The sequence below is a fragment of the Streptopelia decaocto genome (genome assembly GCF_964273445.1).
Source record: "Streptopelia decaocto genome assembly, chromosome: 3".
Classification (NCBI taxonomy): domain Eukaryota; kingdom Metazoa; phylum Chordata; class Aves; order Columbiformes; family Columbidae; genus Streptopelia; species Streptopelia decaocto.
In genome coordinates this window covers 20,088,012-20,109,015 of record NC_138656.1, presented here as the reverse complement: position 1 = coordinate 20,109,015, position 21,004 = coordinate 20,088,012, and the positions used below count along the sequence as shown (strand labels likewise).

The 21,004-nt window shown below is 39.6% G+C and overlaps 1 protein-coding gene across 6 annotated transcripts in view; it reads left to right on the top strand.

Moving 5' to 3' along the window:
• Positions 1-12,213, top strand: part of DISP1 (dispatched RND transporter family member 1) — an 89,861-nt gene extending 77,648 nt beyond the window's left edge. For 4 of the 6 annotated variants that reach the window (XM_082047611.1, XM_082047612.1, XM_082047613.1 and 1 more), the window contains 4 exons: positions 1,066-1,193; positions 1,642-1,739; positions 3,751-3,848; positions 8,524-12,213. In XM_082047611.1, coding sequence (XP_081903737.1) covers positions 1,066-1,193; positions 1,642-1,739; positions 3,751-3,848; positions 8,524-12,168 — 3,969 coding nt within the window. In that variant the 3' untranslated portion in view covers positions 12,169-12,213. Of the gene's footprint in view, positions 1-711; positions 1,194-1,641; positions 1,740-3,750; positions 3,849-8,523 lie in introns of those variants that run through there. The other 2 variants (XM_082047615.1, XM_082047616.1) reach the window with 2 other exon arrangements.
• Positions 12,214-21,004: the final 8,791 nt, after the last annotated feature.

The following is a 21,004-nucleotide window of genomic DNA, read 5'->3' as shown; positions in this document are numbered from 1 at the left end:
ATTTTCAGAGAGATTGAGTTGGCAGTAAGCTTGCAGAAGCAATTGTAGCTAATGAATCCATGAAAGCAGTAAGGTGTTAAAAAGCCTTTAATTCCTCTAATTTAAAAAAATGCATTAAATCTTGACATGAGAGCAGCTAACGATGATACAAAAACACAGTTGCCATCAGAGAATGCTGGCCACTTGTTTAAATTCCTACTGCATTTTGCTGTTGGAAGCTCATATGTCTTTCAACAGAACCCGTGTGCATTGAATAATGTAAATTCATCCCAGTTTTAGATGTACAGCACAGTACAACACAGCCCATACGTTCTAAATCAGGTTTCAAAGAGTGACGGTCAGGATCTGTTAAAGGAAGGGGGATTCTCAGTGCCTTCTGGGGATGAGATGATAGCCATATTGAGAGACTGAAAGTAATTTTTAGCAGATTCTGTTGAATACTGCACTCATTTCTTAGTTTTCATGAGCTATCTACCCATGAGTAGCTTTCAGGACTTTTATTGAAAGTATTGTGTTTAATTATTATCCTCAAATAAAAATATACTGTTCCTGTAAATTATTGTTATTTATATTATAGTAGCTTATATCTCTATGTATCCATATGTAATGTGTATTTCTTGAAAACAGCCAAGTTATTGAAATTGTTTCAAAGTCACTTTCAGAATTATTTAAAGATTTGCCTTTTTCTTGGAGAAATAGAGAAGATACACTTGAGTGTTTTTATTCGTAGTTCATCAGTAAAGAGTGATACTTGAGATACAGAAGAGGACATTGTGGAACACCCTTTCTCTGAAAACTAAGTGTTGAATGTTTGGTAGACTAAATCATCATCACTTCTGAGGGAGAGAAGTCGTACGTGCAAGAATTCTTAATCCCTTGTCACTTGGTATAGTTGGTCATTATTTTGTCTGACCTGTCATAAAGCATTTTACCCTTAGAAGTAGATGCCTGGAGTAACTGTTCTTCATAATGAAAACTATCCATCACTTTGATCATGTTTCCACTTTCCCGTTTGAGCTAAAGAATGAAAAGTATTAATGGAATTTTGTGGTGCTCTTTACTTAGGGTTTTGAACCAAGAGGGACGGCCATAGGACAGAGATTGGTCACGTGGAACAACATGGTGAAAAACACAGGGTACAAAGCAACACTTGCAAATTATCCTTTCAAATATGCAGATGAGCAAGCTAAGAGGTAAGAATTTGTATTGAAATGCATTTTATTTTATTGGGGTTTTTTTTTGTATGTACATAGAGATTGCTTCAATATCCTCTGAAGTTAATATATATATATAATACATGCTGCCACTTATTTCAATAAATATTGAATCTGTTCATCTACAATTCTCAAGGTCTGTCACATGGAACTAGGCATTTCCCATCATGAGCTCTTTAAAAAAAAGTGTGATTTTATTTTTCTCTTTGAGTTATGGGTATTTTCAGTACTGTGCTCCATGTAATTTCCCTTGAAGTCTCTAATTTATACAGAAAATTCAAGGAATGTTTCAGTTTTTGTATACCAAGGTCACATTGGTAAAAATATGTTTTCTTATATGTCAGAGTTACTAAGATGTGTGACTTGTTTGGATACTCCTTTTATTGACAAACTCTTTGCTAAGGTAAAACTGTTTGTTCTATTTTAGTCATCAGGATGATAGATGGTCAGATGATCACTACGAAAGAGAGAAGAGGCAAGCAGACTGGAACTTCCACAAGGATACCTTTTTCTGCGACATTCCAAGTAAGTGGAGAAATGATGTAAGGAAGGCTGAAAACTTCTGCCAGTTGAATGATTTCTAATCTGTTCTGTATATTCTATGCTTTATTATGAAAATATTTTTTGCTTAGTATATTCATGATAAGCACCTTCTTTTGGTGTAGAAAAATCTCGAAGAATTTGGGCTGAAATGTTGTGTTCTATTGGTTCTTCTTAGCAAGCAACTGTATTTACTTAAAGCTCTTCCTTTAATTGGTTCCATTTCCTGTAAAATTTTTAATAGTTATTGGTAATGCTGATTTTTGTAAAAACAGTGTTTAGTGTATGACTATAGAGGTAGCACTCAGTTCACACTAGGGAAAAAGTTGTTTTATCTGTAACTTAACTCTAAAAAGCCTACATCAAAATACTTCTCCTGTATATGTCCTAAAAGACATCCACAGGTCATATCCTGTCCAGAATTTAGGGCTTTGTTTAGGGTAAAAACAAAACAAAACAAAAACAAACACAAACCCCCAACTTAAATTACCGAAGGCTTATGAAGCTGTTTCAGTTAAGCCAGGGGACGGAAAAGACAAAGAAGTCTTTATTGACTTTTTACAAGGCCTACTGCAGAACTTTGATAAGTCCCGTTCTGGCAGAGAGCAAATGGTTTACCAGATTTAGATCTTGCTTTTATTCATGTAATGACCTGGGCTCATTTGCAACTACTTCAGTCTGTGAAGACTGATAACAGAGCACAAAAACATAATTGTGAAATTATTTGTGTATATTACTTGATCTGAGAGAACAATGACCAATAAAAACCAGGGTGAAACACAAATTTATGTTTTGGTTTGGTTTTTTTTTCCCCTTACGATATGGTCTTACATCTAAGTGAGAAGACACGAGAAAAGTTGTCGTTTCTGCTCCTGTGAGCGGAACCAAATTAGACTGAGCAGATCTCGTGTAGGAAATGTTCTCAATACTGAGCATTAACTGCAGCTCGAAGCAGAGTTAACTCCTCTTCCCCTGCCCACTGTTTCTGTGTCATCTCACCCTCATTCTTTCCACTCCTGTTTCTGCATATTCTCAGTTGTGGCAGTCATGAAGGAATTGTGCTTCTATGAGAAGGTTTGCCAGTCCATTGTCTAAAGAAAACAGTTGATTTCCTGTTGACCTATATTTGTCGTTCCTAGTGTCTTTCTTTGCCTGCTTTAAGATCAGCAGATTTCAGTTTTCTTGAGAAAAAGATCATAAAAAGACCCCTCAGTCTTTTCATTACAGTCTTGTGAAAGGCAAAATTCACAGGAGTGAGAAAAAAAAATCAGCCCTTCGGTTTTTGGAGTATTTTAATTAAGGTAGTAACATTTCTTAACCCAAAGTACCAAATTGCGTTATGCAGTACTCTGTATTTGTCCTTATATATGTATACGTTTCTCTTGTTAGTTATGCATAAAGATCTCACTACCACTAAGTAAATATTTCCTTTCCTAAAAGCTGTCTTCTAATAAATGTGATGTAATTTGTAATTTAAGCTGTATGTGTCTAAACTGTAGAATTCTTAAAAATGGCCCCAAGGATATTGCAACAATTTCCACTGCAGTCATTTGCTTCTAAGGCAAAAACATTCTTGTAGAAACAGCTTTATAATTATTATTTATATTCCCAAATGAGTTACTAAATCAGCCTTTGATTACTATTATCTGTGCACTGCCATTATGCTGTGCCAAGAATTTCATAGTTTGCTGATTAGATCTTTTGATTTTTATTTGTTTGTCATATTTCAGAAGATCATTTGCTTGAATAGAAGTCTGCAGAGCTTCTAAGTGTTATATAATGTTGAAGATGCCATATTTACTATAAGCACTTTAAGGAAACTGAAACTTTTATGTGGACTGAGTCTTAGAGATAAATAGCTCATCTTGAAAAGGAGGTGGATTCCCATGAACTGACAAATATTTAATCTGTGTCATTTTGATTGGTGGGATTTTGCCTCAGTCTTTGATACCAGACACACCCAAATAATCCATAAACTCCACTCCTGTAATTTCAGGTGATCGCTATTCACGAGTGGTGTTTACATCAACAGAAGGGGAGAATTTATGGAATTTGAATGCAATTAAGTCAATGTGCAATGTAGATAACTTGAGGGTAAGTAAGGATGACATTTAATTTGTTTAACTTGCAGATACATGAAACATGTGTTTGAAACTTTGTTTTGCAGCCCATTCATTGCCAGGCAGTAACGTATGAGAGGATTTCACATTATTCACCCCTTTTCAGATGGTCAGTCAGCATGCAGGCCAAGTTAAAAAACAGCTTTCAATTTGTAAAATCAGATTATGTAGGAGAATTTGGGTTTGCTACTAATCCCATCCAGAATGGGATGGAGCAGGGTTGCTTCAGAATTTTGCTTAACATTTGCTGTATGTTTCTTCTTAGGATATTATTCCATGGATTTTTGTTCTTGTTTTCCAGCAAATAATTCATTTTTTCTTGCTTTTTCACCTTCAGGTGAACTGACTGCATCCTCACAGCATATGCAGTTTTCCCTTACAGCCAGTGGGTCACTCAGATTTTTATTTTTAATACACATATATATATTTTTTCATGTCAAAAGAAAATAGGTTGGAGATGGACATGAAAGGAACATCGATACAGTACCTAGAAATATAGCCCAATTAATTAGATATGAATAGTGATACTCTCAGAGTAGTATTAATTTTCTCTTTAAAACTGAGAGAGTGAAAGAGGACACTCTGGCCTTGTCTGTTTGGCCCCGTTGCAATTTTTCTCGGTTGTCTTTCTACATAGTCAAAATAACCATTGTAATAGCCAGCTGCAGAGTTTACCATAACTTATTTTACATGCATGAGGAGATAAGTTAGTGCTCTGATTGATGTCCAGTTTCAGCTGATGGGAGTTAACCAGCAAAGGCTAACATAAGCGTTCAGGTGGTGCATTTGTAAAATTTAAGCTTGTCACTTGCTGGAAATTACTAAAATTTTTCCTTTGAACTGCTGAGTAACCTGTTGCTGGGTACTGGTGACTTTGTATGGAAGTAAAGCAGCATGTTTCCCTCTATTAATAATGATCCTTTTATTTCCAGGGTGTTTTTTTCTCCTCCAAAACAAAAATAATCATAAACAACTTCATATTATACCACATCTATTTCATGAGGAATATTTTCGTTATTAGATTTTTTAATGGTGGTCTTTTAAACAAATGTATTTAGCAAATTCCCACACTGTTTTCCACAACAGCTGGCATTCTGTCCTGCTTGGCCCCTGGTGGGGTGTTTTTTGTCCTCACACGCTCATGAAACGTTCCTCATTTCCCCATCAGAGATTACTGCCCCGACAGGATGGCTCATGTGATTTCCCCTTCATCTCTTTCAATCAGAACGAGCCAGATGAGCGAAGCGGAGTATTTAAACCAACCCGGCTCAGTTTTGAATGAAGTGAGCTAGGGAGGAATCACATCGCCAGTTCAATCAGGAGGGAAACCTTTTGCAAGGGTAAAAATTAAGAGTAAGGGAGGAGATGCTAATCTGTGCGTTTAACTGTAGAGGTTTAGTCACACGGGCAGCTGATGCAGGTAAATCCCAGGTAGTGTAGATCATTGCAAAGCAATGCAATCTGGATGGAAAAAGAAAAATACTTCCTTATAACAGCATAAAAAACAGTTCATTGCCTTTGAAGAATAATCTTGGTAATGGTTGCATTAGTCCTGAAGAATATTTTTTTTTCTCCCTATATGCACGAGTTGATAATAATGTCTAATTTCAAATACTCTTTACTTTTTGAGGGATAGATGAAACTACTTCAAAAAAAAGAACCATGCATCTTGTATCCATAAAAACAGCTCTTCTTTTTAAAATAAGGACACTTCAGAAAATTAAATGTTGGCTATTTCAGCTACACCCACAGTTGTGTAGATATTGATCAAGAATATGGTTGCAGATAAAGTTTCTATGTATCCTTTTTGTAATTTAAGTATTTATTTAATACAGTAATCGAACATCTCAGCTGAGCAGAATGACAGTGCATCGTGATAGCAGCATTGATTTTTAGCTAGTTAATGGGCAAACCAAATGGGTATTGATAGGTTTTGTGATTATTGCTGGTCTGTGTAAATTTATTATAAAATGTAGGTAGTCAGGGCTCAGAAAAGGGCTGAAGCTGAGAAGTGCATGGCTCCAGTGACCTCCTGGTCTCACAGACTCTCTTCTGTCTGTAGTTATTTTTGTTGTTGAATTCGTGCTTGTTTAGGGCCACAGCCCTGTTGAAATAAGTGGCAAAGCTTTCTGTGTTTGAAGACAGGAAAACGTCACTATTTTCTGGGAACGCAAACCTTAGAATTTATGTATTTTTCTGATGATAAACAGGATTTCAGCACCAACTATTTGCTTTAATATGAGCTAGCAATATATCCCCTATGTGTTAATTATATTCCCATCTGCTTGTAACTACTTTAACTATGTATTTTACTGACACTTAGGGGCTCCATCCTACAGCTGCTTAGCATATGGTAGTTCTACAGTCTTCATGGAAACATTATGTACAAAATAGCTATAGGAGGTGTTCACATTTTTTGCTTCTTGGATGAGAGCAGCCCTTTATTTTACCTGTTAATTGTAGAATGTTTTCCCTATAAACCATAAGCAGTTATTTTATAAACTTCAAAGACTGTAAACGATCTCCTCAGACTACTTCCCTAAAACTGTGTGTTTGTAATTCTCTGTCCCTGTGTAGCTTCATTTGGGCAAATCTGCCCTCAGACACGGCATGTGTGGAGGTTGCACCGCTTAGTTTCCTTACTTGTTCCAAAATAAATGAAAATACTGCCAGGGGCAGACCAAATCTGGCAACAGCAAAATGGCCTTTATAATTCCTTTGGATCGCCAGCAAGGCCCAATGCTACAATATATTAATTTTTTGCATAGTATTTTAATGACCTATCCGGAGCTAAATTTTGTATTTTAATTTCTAATTTCCAGCTGCCAGCTCATGTTACTTTATCTTTGGCAACAGTTGCTTTTACTGGTGAATGTTTGTGGCCTGCAGCAAGTGTTGAAGAACAGCATATAAACCTTATTGGCCCATCTTGAACTTGAACACATAGAAAAGACAATACAATCCCTTCCTCCCAATTTGCCTATTATATCCTCATAGGATTAACCTGGAGATGTGCCATGAAAAATAGTATTCCAGTGCTTCCTTTTATTGAGTAGGTTGTTCAGTTTTTCCTGAGTTTGCATGTGTGAGTGTTTTTATCTGGAAACAATCAAATGTGAATTATCCTGTTTTTTTGGAATGCCAGTTTGTTATTGTTCAGAAACTGGTTGACAAAATTAAGTCTGCATTAAAGCTTTTATAACTGCCATGAGAATCCCATAGTGCAGGTTTTTTTTGGCGACATTACAAAGGATTGCTAATATTAAGCCCGTGCAATTTTGCTTAAAAAAAAAAGGCAAAGTGGTATATTTCAGATCACCTAAATTTAAAACATACACAGATAATGGTTTCAGGGCCAAGTCCTGTAAACTCGTAAGCACACGGCTTTATTAATGTGACTGTATTAATAGTGTTCATTTTATGTAACTTGATTAAAACTGAAATTTTACATATATCTAATTGTTTGAAGGATTAATTCTAATTTGCCACATATAACAAGCCAGAAGTTCTGGCTTTTACGACTTGTATTTCCTGTGCCCTATCATGATTGAGTTTTCCCAACTTGAGAAAATTTCCCTGATCTAACCTTGAAACTCAAGAGTTTCAGTTCTATTTTATAGATACTTTTGCCTAAAAGCACCTTATGGTGATTTAGCAAAGTCGTGCTCTCACTGGCTTCAGTGGAATCTGGAATGAAGTGAAAGAAGAGTGTTCACATAAGGGATTAACACTCATTTAACTAAGGACACTCCTTACCCAAAATGTTAAAACTTCGGGGTGCTCCGTGGCACAAGGGGGCATGAGCTTAAACTCTGCCAGGGGAAATTTAGGCTGGATATTAGAAAGAAATCCTTTACAGAGAGAGCGGTCAGGCATTGGAATGGCTGCCCAGGGAGGTGGTGGACTCACCATCCCTGGAGGTTTTTAAACTGAGATTGGACATGGCACTTAGTGCCATGATCTAGTAAACGGACTGGAGTTGGACCAAGGGTTGGACTCGATGATCTCTGAGGTCTTTTCCAACCCAGTCAATTTTGTGATTCTGTGATCTTGTGCCTCGGAAATCCGGCATGACCCGGGGACCGACGGTGCCTGGGAGGCAGGCTGGCCGGGCTGCGGAAATGTCTGTCAGCTGTGCAAGAGCTAAACAAGTGATAAAGCCAGGGTTGTAGAAGAGAGGTCAGATGATGGAGGGTGTCGTAAAGCTGTCACATCCTTTCTTTCTGGACAGTGAGTCCCCTTCTCTCCTAGGAACCTCAATATGTGATTCCAAGCAGAATGAAACTTCACTGATGTATGGCCAATTGTTTATTTGCAGGACTATAGTGTGAGATAACAGAAGAGCTTTAATAGACCTCAGTCAGGAAAAAAATCTTAGTGCATCTTCAAACACTAGAATTAGAATGCTGCTGCCAGTTTTATGCTGCTGTGACAAGTCAGTACACTGAGTTACTGCTGATTTAGTCTGCTGCAGGTAAGAGGATGCTGATCAAAAACAGTGCGTGTGGAAATAATTTAAAATGTTAACGCAAAAGCACCATAAGCTGAATTTTCATCACTTTGGATTTTTTTTCTTTGTGGGTGAATATTTCTAATAATTCAGACTATTACTTTAAACTGTATTTTTTGCGCTGCCTGTCTTTATACAGATCAGATCCCACTCCCAGTTCGGTGATCTCTGCCAGAGAGCCACTGCTGCTTCGTGCTGTCCCAGCTGGACGCTGGGCAACTATGTGGCTATTCTAAACAACAGGTCATCATGTCAAAAAATTGTCGAACGGGATGTCTCTCACACCCTAAAGCTGCTTCGCACATGTGCCAAATACTACTACAACGGAACCCTGGGGCCGGACTGCTGGGACATGAACGCCAAAAGGAAAGACCAACTCAAGTGTACAAACGTGCCTCGCAAATGTACCAAGTACAACGCTGTTTACCAGATCCTTCACTATCTAGTGGACAAGGATTTTCTAAGCCCAAAGACAGCTGACTATGTCTTACCAGCTTTAAAATACAGCATGCTCTTCTCCCCGACCGAGAAAGGAGAAAGCATGATGAGCATTTACCTGGATAACTTTGAGAACTGGAATGCTTCTGATGGTGTAACCACCGTCACAGGGATTGAGTTTGGAATAAAACACAGATTGTTTCAGGATTACCTGTTGATGGATACTGTGTATCCTGCCATAGCCATTGTGATTGTTTTATTAGTTATGTGTGTGTACACGAAGTCCATGTTTATCACGCTGATGACTATGTTTGCAATAATTAGTTCCTTGATTATTTCTTATTTTCTGTATCGGGTAGTATTTAATTTCGAGTTCTTCCCATTCATGAATCTCACTGCGTTGATTATTCTTGTTGGGATTGGAGCAGATGATGCTTTTGTCTTATGTGACGTTTGGAACTACACAAAATTTGATAAACCTCATGCAGGAACTTCTGAGACAGTGAGCATCACGTTGCAACACGCTGCTCTTTCCATGTTTGTCACGAGTTTTACTACCGCCGCTGCCTTCTATGCTAATTATGTCAGCAATATCACAGCAATCAGGTGTTTCGGTGTTTATGCCGGCACTGCCATTTTGGTGAATTATGTTTTAATGGTTACATGGCTACCTGCTGTAGTTGTATTACATGAACGATATCTTCTCAATATTTTCAGTTGCTTTAAGAAACCTCAGCAGAGGGTGTACAACAACAAAAACTGCTGGACAGTGTTGTGCCAAATGTTCCACAAGACTATTTTTGCAGTCTCTGAAGCATCCAGGATATTTTTTGAAAAAGTTTTGCCATGCATTGTTATCAAATTTCGATATATTTGGCTTTTCTGGTTCCTTGCCTTAACAATTGGTGGAGCATATATCGTCTGTGTAAATCCAAAGATGAAATTGCCGTCACTGGAGCTCTCTGAGTTTCAGGTATTTAGGTCTTCTCACCCATTTGAACGATATGATGCAGAATACAAAAAGCTTTTTATGTTTGAACGTGTCCACCATGGAGAGGAGCTCCACATGCCGATTACAGTAATCTGGGGTGTCACACCTGAGGATAATGGTAACCCTTTAAACCCTAAAAGTAAAGGAAAGCTGCAGCTAGATAGCAGTTTTAATATTGCTAGCCCAGCTTCACAGGTTTGGATTTTACGTTTCTGTCAGAAGTTAAGAAATCAAACATTTTACTATCAGACCGAAGAACAAGACTTCACAAGCTGCTTTATTGAAACGTTTAAGCAGTGGATGGAAAATCAAGACTGTGATGAGCCATCTCTTTACCCCTGCTGCAGCCACTGGAGCTTTCCCTACAAACAAGAAGTTTTTGAATTATGTATCAAGAGGGCTATAATGGAGCTGGAAAGAAGCACAGGGTACCATTTAGATAGTAAAACCCCAGGGCCTCGCTTTGACCTGAATGACACCATCAGGGCAGTGGTGTTGGAGTTCCAAAGCACCTACCTCTTCACACTGGCTTATGAGAAGATGCATCAGTTCTACAAAGAGGTTGACTCATGGATTTCAAGTGAGCTTAGTTCTGCTCCTGAAGGTCTTAGCAATGGTTGGTTCGTGAGTAACCTCGAATTTTACGATCTTCAGGATAGTCTTTCTGATGGTACTCTGATTGCCATGGGTCTTTCAGTTGCTGTTGCATTTAGTGTAATGCTTCTTACGACTTGGAATATAATTATAAGCCTTTATGCAATAGTTTCAATAGCTGGAACTATTTTCGTCACTGTAGGTTCTCTGGTTCTTCTTGGATGGGAGCTAAATGTGTTAGAATCTGTCACTATTTCAGTGGCTGTTGGCTTATCTGTAGACTTTGCTGTTCATTATGGAGTGGCCTATCGCTTAGCCCCTGACCCTGACCGAGAGGGAAAAGTCATTTTTTCTTTAAGCCGTATGGGTTCTGCTATTGCAATGGCTGCATTGACTACATTTGTAGCTGGAGCAATGATGATGCCCTCTACAGTGCTGGCCTACACGCAGCTTGGCACTTTTATGATGCTTATAATGTGCATTAGTTGGGCTTTTGCAACGTTCTTCTTCCAGTGCATGTGCCGATGCCTTGGACCCCAAGGCACTTGTGGCCAGATCCCACTACCAAAAAAATTGCGGTGTAGTGCCTTCTCTCAGACCTTTTCAGAAGCCCAAGGAGGCAGAGCTCAAAATAAATCCCATCCCGTTGGCAAATATCAGCTGGACTCCAGAAGTCAAAAACCAGAAATGGAGCACGAGCACTATGAGCTTGAGCCTCTGGCGTCCCAGACCGGTGTCTGTAACCCTGCTGAGAAGGTGACGTACGAAGAAACTCATCTCTGCTCAGAGCTCTTCAGTAGCAGGCCCCAAAATGTGTGTATGCCTATGCATTCAGCCTATAGTAGCGAAGTGAGTAAAAGCATTAAAAATGTTGCTAGTTCAGCTATGCTACAGCCAGCTCTTGACCAGCACACCATATGCCCAATTTTCTCCCAGAACAGGCAGTGTAGCTGTCCCGATGCCTATAAGCAAGTGGCAGTGCAGTGGAGTCCGCACTCCTGTCAGCAGGTAAGCGATACCTTCTGTTACCAGTGTTCTCCTTCACCGGGAACTCTGCAGATCCAAAGCTCTGTAGCTCCTATAAATGCTTTACAGCAAACCGCTGAAGGTTACGTGCACCCGGTCCAGCACGTCCTCCACTGCAGTTGCCTTCAAGGAAGGCTCAAAAGAACGATGACGCAGAACTCTCTGCCGAAAAATTTTTTCCTCCAGTCAGTGCAACAGTTTCAGGCACATCAAAGAATAAACAGGACAGATCCACACGCTCATCAAAACCCAGAGGAAAACCTAAGAACTGTTCCAAAGGTGATGAGCTCCTCGCAGTTTCTCTGCCGAAACGCGGGACCTCTGCTAGTGCGTTGCTCTGAATGTGAGAACAGTCTATCAAATAACCCAAAGGGATTCTGTCAGCAGATGGACAAGTGTGATGACAAGGGTGGTACAGAAGCGAATGGGATTGAAAGCAAGAAAGCCTCGCTGTCAAAGCAGAAAAAGAAAGCTGAGAGCAAGATGGATCAGCATTCCTTGCAGAATGAGCGGGTTTTGAAGGCTGACCAAAATGATAAAAAACATCTGCTGAGCAGGTCAGTGAGAGAGGGTCGCTATGAGGGTTGCCGTGAAAATTCACACTGCTGTAGCAAGGCTATCGCAGTGAAGTGCAATTCTGTTGACTGTCAAATGCCAAACATCGAAGCCAATGTGCCTCCTATGTTAATGCGCCCAGAACTTTCCAATCAAAGTTTGTTAATAAAAACACTATAATAAATCTTTAATTTGACAATCCTGTGTCTTTCTTTTAAAAGTAAGTTTAAAACACTATAAAGGAAAGTCCTGAATAAATATGAGTTATAATTTGCATTTTGGAATGAAAAATGTATTTTATAGAACATTAACATTTATACATTTCATAAAGCCATTACATGTAGTAAAACCTGATGCTGTCCAGAATGGGTTTTTTTTGCTGAAACTCATAAGATGGATTATATTTAATTTAGTTTTTGTCCCAGGGCATTAGAGTTTGAATTCCCCTTATAAGCCACATCAATAAATAAAGCGCTACAAAGAAACTCTCCCTTTTCTGAAGCCAGGGCTTGTGAGGCTGATAACGTTTGGGGTAGCTGAGATTGCCATGTTTACGGGTGCATAATTTAACTTTATCCTCCTGCTGCCTTGGCAGGCTTGTGCTCACCTTGAAGCAGCGGCGGGACTGTAACGGTGTTCATTGGGGATTGTCTCAAAGACCAGCTCTGCAGAGTAGCCTGTTTGGGGAGGTTTTTTGACTATTATTCCCAACAAAATCTAAAGAAAAGCTCTTGGAGGTCAGCAGTGCTTGCAGTGCCGTTGTGGCACATCTGTGTACATAGTACAGTAAAACGTTTAAACCAGGGGTGTCAAACTCATTTTCACCAAGGGCCACATCAGCCTCACAGTTGCCTTTAAAGGGCCAAATGTAATTTTGAGACTGTATAAATGTAGGAGTTGTTATATTTATACAGTCTTTAAATTACATTCAGCCCTTTAAAGGCAAACGCAAGGCTGATGTGGCCCCCCATGTAATGGAGTTGGACACCCCTGATTTAAACTGCCCTTTCTGGCAGTTACTGTGTAGAGTTACTGTGAAATACCAAAGAATACAGGTGGAAACAATAGTAAGTGCATATTATGTTCTTTTTAGAGATGACAAGAAAAGTATACTTCATTTGTGTGACATATGTACGTATATAAAATCAGGATCTATAAAACTGGGCATGAAGTGCCTTGCAATACTGAACTTCTTCCCACAAAGTATGGAAATTGGAATTAAGTCTGTGGAGAAAGGCAGAGTTAATGCACATCTTCTAGACTTACTCTCAATACTATCAGATTAAGTCCATTCAAAAGGCTTAAACACATGAATTAGAATATTATGCTCCGAGTTTTCTTCCCCAGAGGATGTCCAAGATGTAGTTACAAATACTGAACTAAGCCATGAAACCAAGACACTGGATTTCAGACAGAGTATTTGTGTAACCATAGGGTTTGGTCAAATGACAGCTATGGCTTGGTCATGGGAATACTCACTGGTCTCATCATTCAGGGAGAGTGGATTTGAGAGCTGGAACTGCATGTCGTAATTGCTATGCACCTAAATGACAAATGTCTCTCCATATAATCGTTTGGTTATGCTGGTTATGTTGATTTACTATGCACAGATAACAAAAGACAGATTTCATGGACTGATGCAATTTCATGTACGTGATGCGTTCTGAATCACTGAGGAAAAGCCTGGCTTTTCCTGTGCTCATGTTCATGTCGAAGGGACATAGGAGATCAGTATCGTCTGACAAAGCACTTTGGTTTGTCTGGGAGTAGTGATGTTAGTGCTTGTATATCCCAGCCTCTGGAGCAAAATAAGAGCTGGAACTCTACAGAAAAAAGGTTTTATGTTGTTTCAGAAGAGTAGCGTTCTCTCGGATATAAAATAAAACTCACTTTCAGTTCTTTTAAAACACTCAACTCAATTTAGAGGCAGATTTTTTCTGAATGTCTGTAATGGGAATAATTCAAGGATTTTCTGTGCACCACAGAGGCCATTAATTATAAAGAGCTAAGACTTGCAGTGCTAGTGATCTAAAGAAATGAAAAGGGATAAAAAATAAACTGGGCTGTTGCTATTATCCAACATTCTTCCTGACCACTGCACCTGCTTGAGTGCAGTTTCTGTGAGGGGTGTATGTAACATGCTAAGCAATAAATTGTGCCTGAAATGAAAACACTGCTATGATAGTTTAATTGACCTGCAGTCAGACCTTGCCAGAGCGGTGTGTAATGCTTATGAAGTGCCTGTCACGTCAGCCGTTCACAGCTGTGCCTTTGAGACAAGGGCCTTAGGGAGGTCTCCAGCTAACGCATCTGCACAACGTGGGACGTTCTGAGCTGGTGAACTCAAAATTAAGGTTTTCTCTAAGCCAGCTTTCCGCAACCTCATTCTGTGTAAGGAAACCCTGTCCAAGTGCTTGTGTTAATAACTGCTTTTAGAATGGTGAGGTAAGCGGTAAAGATTAATGTTGTATTTTCATTATTATTTATATGTTCTTAAAGGCTCATACAATTAAGAAAAAGCGAGGCAAATAAGGAGTTGAGATGTAATGTATGCTTAGAAAATATTAAAATGAGCCAGTGTAGTTAGCTAGCAAACAGTATTGCTGTTGTATTTGCCTTCTGTGACTTTGCCATTGCCTCCCTGCTGTCTTCTTTATTCTTTACGAATCATTTGGCCAGACAAGGAGCCATCACTGAAATAGATAAGTTTAATATTTTACGTATGTAGCACCACGTGTGTGTATCTGTGCAGCATCTATGCCAATTCATGCATAGACTCCAAAATCCAAGCCAGTACAACTCTTGGAATAGGAGCTGGTTTCAGTGACAGGTGATGGTTGGTGAGGCTGTGCATTATGCTGCCCCCAGAATACTCAGGAGAGACAAAAATTAAATATTAACAATTAAGTTTTTACAGGCTCCCGGGAGCAAGTGGGGAGAGGTGGGATCCTGTTCCCCTCCAGGAAATTTTAACAAGGACCATTACATCCTACTGAGACATCGAGAGTTGCCAGTGATTGCCAAGCCCCAAGGGAAGGTGGTAAGCCTAGAATGCTTTAACTCCCATTAACTGAACTGCTGTCGCTGAGGTCGTCCCCTGCGCTGGGATGTCAGGGTGACTCTGGACGGGTGTTCACCACGCTGGCCGAGCACGGTGCTTCTCTCGTAGGCTGGTGCCTCCTCTGGGGGTGACAGGGTCCTGGCTTTGGAAGATGGAGAGTTTTTGGAGTTCCGTGGAGAACCCATGCTGGGGTATTTACCACATTGGGCAGAGTATTCGGTAATTGTTCTGGCAGCGATGATGTATGTTGCTTGGGACGTGACAGACGAGCTTTCTGCCTTTTCCAAGTCTATGAAAGACTTTACTGTGACTTGTATGTGTAGTGAGTCTTTAAAGTGACGTCTTCGATTATCCAAGGGAGGAAAGAGAGAGCTTATGTGGGAAGGCAATGATCTGTGTGTGGCTCTGAAGTTGCTAGAATGCTTTCTTCAGGAATAAAGAATCTTCTTGGGAATGGAACTTGCGTCCAAGACCAACTCTCCCAAATTCACCCAGGGGGGAGAAATATTATATTTAGCATATTAGTTAACCTAGTTGTCTGTGTTGTCTTCTGGTTACAATCACATTTATCGTGTGGGTAATACAGTGATTAGTTGAAAAAAAATGATAGGATAATTTACAATAAGTCCTGTAAAATATTATACCATGCTCAATATATCATCACTCTGAATGCTTCTACCTCATACAAAGTATTGGTAGATGGGTAGGTAGTTGGTACAATAACAAAAAGGGGTTTTTAAAGTAACTGTTTCATTGTTTGTGGTGTCTTTTAAAGAAAATTTAAATCCATCTTTTTACAATCACCTGCAATCATTTAAATTTAATCTTTTAAAACTGATTTAATCTTTTTAACTAATTGCTTTGAAATGCTTTGGATTAGGAACACCTCTTATTTTGCCAGATAGAGCCCTGGTAGCCAGTCCAAGACAGCTCCAAAAATACAAGTTGACAAATGACAAAAATTTTATTGCTATAAGAAACGTCAAACGTGATCAAAATTGAATATATTTTATTTATATAGTGAATGTTATACTGCTTAATATAGGTAGCAGATGGGCGATTCAGGTCCAAATCACACTGACTTCATTGAATCAGACCTTAAATTTTTTCCACATGCTGGCAAGCTATATTAAGTTTTACTTCTGCCAATAACATCTGAAGTGCCTGTACATGTAGCATTTGATTTACAATGGTGAGTTGGGACACTGTAAGTATTGCGTGTTCCCACAGCATGAAACAACACTTGCCTTTGCAAAAAAAGCTCAGTCTCTATGAGAGGCTGCAAGAAAATCAAGAGCTCTTGAGTTCGTGTACCAGTTCTCCACGCATTCCTGAATCAGGAGGCGGTGTCGCTATCACAGAACTGTCCTTGCTCCCATGTTGTTGTCCTTTGACTGTTTATTCTGTACGTGGTATTGGACTGGCTGCTGTCTCTGTATCTCTCACCGGTTCAATCGCTTTATCAGAATAAGGTCTCTGAGGTCTGGAGAACTTAGAAAATAGATCATGCGCAGCTTAGAGAGGCTGCAGCTTTTGGGTGCAACTTGTGAATACTAAGTAGTCATAGACACCGAGGACTCTGACTTTGCTGTTTCCCTTCACTTGGCAGCTTCTATGGGGAGTGGTTTTCCTAAGGTCTCCACTTTGGAAAGTTGTGCAGACTCAGGTGCTTCCTCGAGATGTGTAATTTTCCATTGATTCCTGAAATGTATTAAAGGTAACATGCCCAACGTGAGTTCAGATTCCATGTTTTAGGTTTTGACAAATGTCACTTCGCTTGGAGATAGACACATTCCAGAGAAGCAGCTGGTTGTTGCTTTTATTTAAACTGTGTTAATTAAAAATATATGTTGAGTCCTGTTCCCAAACTGTTAAAGTTAATTAAAACTGGTGCTAATTTGTCTTAAAAGCAGCAGGGATAACACTTGTTCTCTTGCTGTGGGCTGGCCACAAGGATGGTGGTGTTACACACTGAGCTCTTCCAGCAATTAGTCTTTAGAGCAGATGAGTGGCTTTGTTTTGCAGCCTAAACAAACTTTCTTAAACCCTTGTAAAGCCTTAACCAAAACTGTCTGCAGATTTGTCTTAAGAGCAATTCTGGCACGTTTCTCCATGGTTTAGGAAAGGAGCCGTTTATTCGGAACTGCCTCCTTAGTAATGCCGACTGTATTACAGTGCCCTGATGCTTAGAAAACAGTATGACTAAACAATAAACTGAGTGGCGTCAGACCCTTAACAATTTGACCTAAGCTATGTCTTCTGCAGATAATAGTATTCAATAATAGGAAACATCATAGTTTAAATCTTAAGATGTTGGGCAGCAGGTCTCCAGAAATCATCTGGCTGAAACAGCAGCATTCAGGGCAATATCTGCACCAGCACCTCTCCTCCCCTTCTCTCACCGGCGAAGTTCTTCCTCTTGTAATAAGAAAACCTGTGTGTGGCAAGCTGGGACAAGAATTCAACTCTCACTGTAATGGTATAAATCAAAAGCAAGTTAATTTGAGTTATCTGAGCTGTGTTGGTGCAAGAATGAAGAGGTATCGCCACTGCTGAGTTCTTGGCTCTTGTAAAAATTCCTAGTACGCTTTAGTGCCTGGTCCTAAATCCATTTTCTTAGAGATATGTTTATGTGCAAAAGCAGAACCCGTGGATGTCTTTAGAGTCCAGGTAAAAATGAACAAAAATAAAGAACTGAAAGCATGTGAACTCAGTACTGGCAAAGACTGACAGCACAGAGAGATGGATTTAGCCAGGCTTTGGGTGGAGAGTTCTGTCGGTGCTATTCTGCAGCACAAGGTTAGATATTCTCCTTCACATTTTCTTACAAACAGTCTGTAAAAATAGATATTTTTTAATCTGTATGTTTAAAAATTATTTTTTCAGTGTCTGTTTTTATAATATATGATTGTATCATCCTAAATATTTTCCAGGTGATCTGATATGGCATGGCTGAACAACAAACCTTTTTGCTAATATATGGTCTTTTCAGTCTGATAAAACTTGAATTTGTGGCTGTCATAGCAGAAGAGCTGTCCCAGACCCTTCTTCACGCCGCCTTCTAGTCTGTGTTCTTAGTTAGGGTTCTGTCTCATCTGACATTAGGGCTTTCTTAGATGCCCTAAGCTTGATTTCTTGGTTTCTTTCCTGACATAGTACTGAATCTGTTACGTGCTAAATGTAGCTCATTTTGATATTCATATACACTAAAGGTAACCAGTGTTCCCTGTATTTCATGTATTCATAAAACTGCACGTAGCAGGTCTTCTCCTCCTTTTGTTGATTCCCATATTTCTTGAGTTTCTGAACTACAGCTTGTGTAGTAGTGTAGCATAATCTCTTTGATACTTTCTTATTAGAGAAGCTTTATTTACATTTAGGGAGTATAATATGTCAGTTTTTCAACAGTTCACAGCAGTAGTACACGACCGAATAAGGCAGACACAGAGCACTGTGTTCTGCTGACGGCAGTTGGAATGCTTGTAGCAGTAGGTACTTACATGATTTGGAGGTGTTTTATTTGCCATAGTACTGAAGAACATAATCTTCACAAAGATGGGCATTAGGAATTTTGTAACATAGATAACAGATAATGACATACTCTCAGCTTCTTTTGTGCAGCTTTATCTTCACACAAAGAAACTTTTAAAAAAAAAAAAAAAGTAATTTAGGAAGTATTAAGCAAAACAACATAAAATTGGAAAATGTTAGGATTACAGTGGCTTGCCAGAAGGTAAACTCCTCTATTTTCTCAATTCTATAAGGATTTTTTAAACCACCTAGCTTAATATGTCCCAGGTGAATAGCACGCTGTTTTCGCATGAGAATTCAAGAAAACTGTCCTCTGACATTATCACTCTCCAGATAAGTTTGAGTATGTGAAAAAGCAGCACTGGGGAAAGACACCTTACCAAAATTAGGTGTCGTAATGAAGACTATAGTGCAAGCGTTGCTCTGTCTGGCATTTTCATCATTCGTAGCTGAGAAGCAATATGGGACTCAAACTAATGCATTTTAACTGCAAGATACTCCAGCCCGTACGCAAGAATTTGAGACGGCGCTGTAGGTGCACTGGGTAACTTAGATAGATAACCTTCAATTAGTCTAGTTAAGTCAGAACAGGAGAGGGAGAGAGACGTACCCCAGATCCTTATTTGCGTTGCAGTATTCTTGTAGATGATACAGAGCGAGTAAACATCTTAGAAATGTGTGTAAATCACCATGTTTGAGATGACAATAACTTCTATGATCTCAGAGTAGTAAGCACTAAACAGAATAGCAAACAACAGCATGTAAAGGTGGTTGATGTTTAATTAGGGAATTGTAGACCTCTATACATTTAAAATCAGTGGTGTTTAAAAAGGATGCGTTCTGTAAACCTGCAATAAATGTTGGTGTTTGTTCCAGATGACCAGTAACATCCAAACAGCGTTTACTGCTGTAACTTTGATGTTCTCCATTCGGCATCTGTTGTGCAGGTTCCCAGGCACATAAGCACAGTGTATTTGGCCATTGCCACTCAGGACTTCAGATTCTATGATTCTTTGGAGGCTGAACTGCCTCCGATCAAGCAGCTCAAAACTGGGACCAGCTGTAAAAGCAGAATTTGAGTGTGCCTGTTTGTCCTTTGCCAAATACTGGCTTGTTGTACGCAGTGGAGGAGGGAGGTTGAGGTCTGTACTTGTGTTTATGCCCTGAATACAACAGCTGACAACTTTGACCAGCACAGGTGTTTCAGATTCAAAAGGCAGATGAAGGCCTTGTGATGCTGTGTACATGTAGACAAAACCGTGTGCGTGCTTGGATTCTTTGGTGTTCCAAATCCATATTTGGATTTCTGTAGCTAAGTTACTGATACTCAAACTGATGGTTTAATTTTTCACTTCACCCTGGTTAAGTGTAAAAAGTGGCCTGATGTGTTTCTGTTTTGGCTCTCTCAAAGAAATACTATGCTCTTATGTTTAAATTAATATCATTTTAAATACATAAAATCTAGAATAATATGCCCAAGTCTTAAACTCCTATTATTATAAACTGATGTTTAATGTTATCATTACTTCAGAATTTTTATAAATGGCCAGCACTGTAGGGACATATAATCTCTGTTTTCATTTACCATTTTTAGTACTTATGATTGTATTTCATGATGTCTTTAAAATAATACATTCAAAATGCTAGGTCTGGATGCATATATGATTCAAGTTAACTACAGCTAGTTTTAGAACTGCTTGAAATTACTGGTTTAAAAAAAAATGGCAAAACACCTGTTCTCTAACAGTAAAATAAGAGGCCAATATCCCTCATTGCTAGTGAGTGTGTGTACATGTGCCTCACGTCTGACTCGCCCATCTCACAGCCCTCCTTTCAAGACCTCCATCTTCGTTCTGTCTTCCAGCTCTCCTTTCCAGCTCGGCTCTGGTTTCCTTGCAGTGCCTGAAGATCAATCCTAAAGGATGAGAGCGGGTTTTCATGCTGCAAGAAGCGAGCCAGTTCAGAGGGGCTGCAGTTATGCCACTGTGTGCCTTTCCCAGGCACAGGGCTTGAAGAAGACCCGCTGTTCTATCTCACCTGGTTCTCTGGTCACCAGGCAGGGACTGACCTCGAGCAGCAGAGTGGCGGTGGTGGCCTGTGCAGCAGGGGATAAGTGGGCCACGCAATCCCCGAGGATTAGTCTCCAGTCATAAGAACTCTCAGCAATTTATCTTTCTGATATTAGGTCTCAATTTGCCTTTTGTCCATTGTCATTGTGCTACTCTGCAAGTTATTGCCTTTCCTTGGGGCAACCGAGAGTGTCTCCCTCCTGGTGCTTGCGTGGCTCAAATCTTGCAGTCACTGCTGTGTGCAGAGTCCTGCCAAGGGAGGCGTCCCTGCTGCTTTGGCACAGCCTTGTTGGAGCCCCTTGTCCTTGGAGGAGACCTGCGGGATTCCGGGATTTAGGTGACCTTGCCCTGAAGA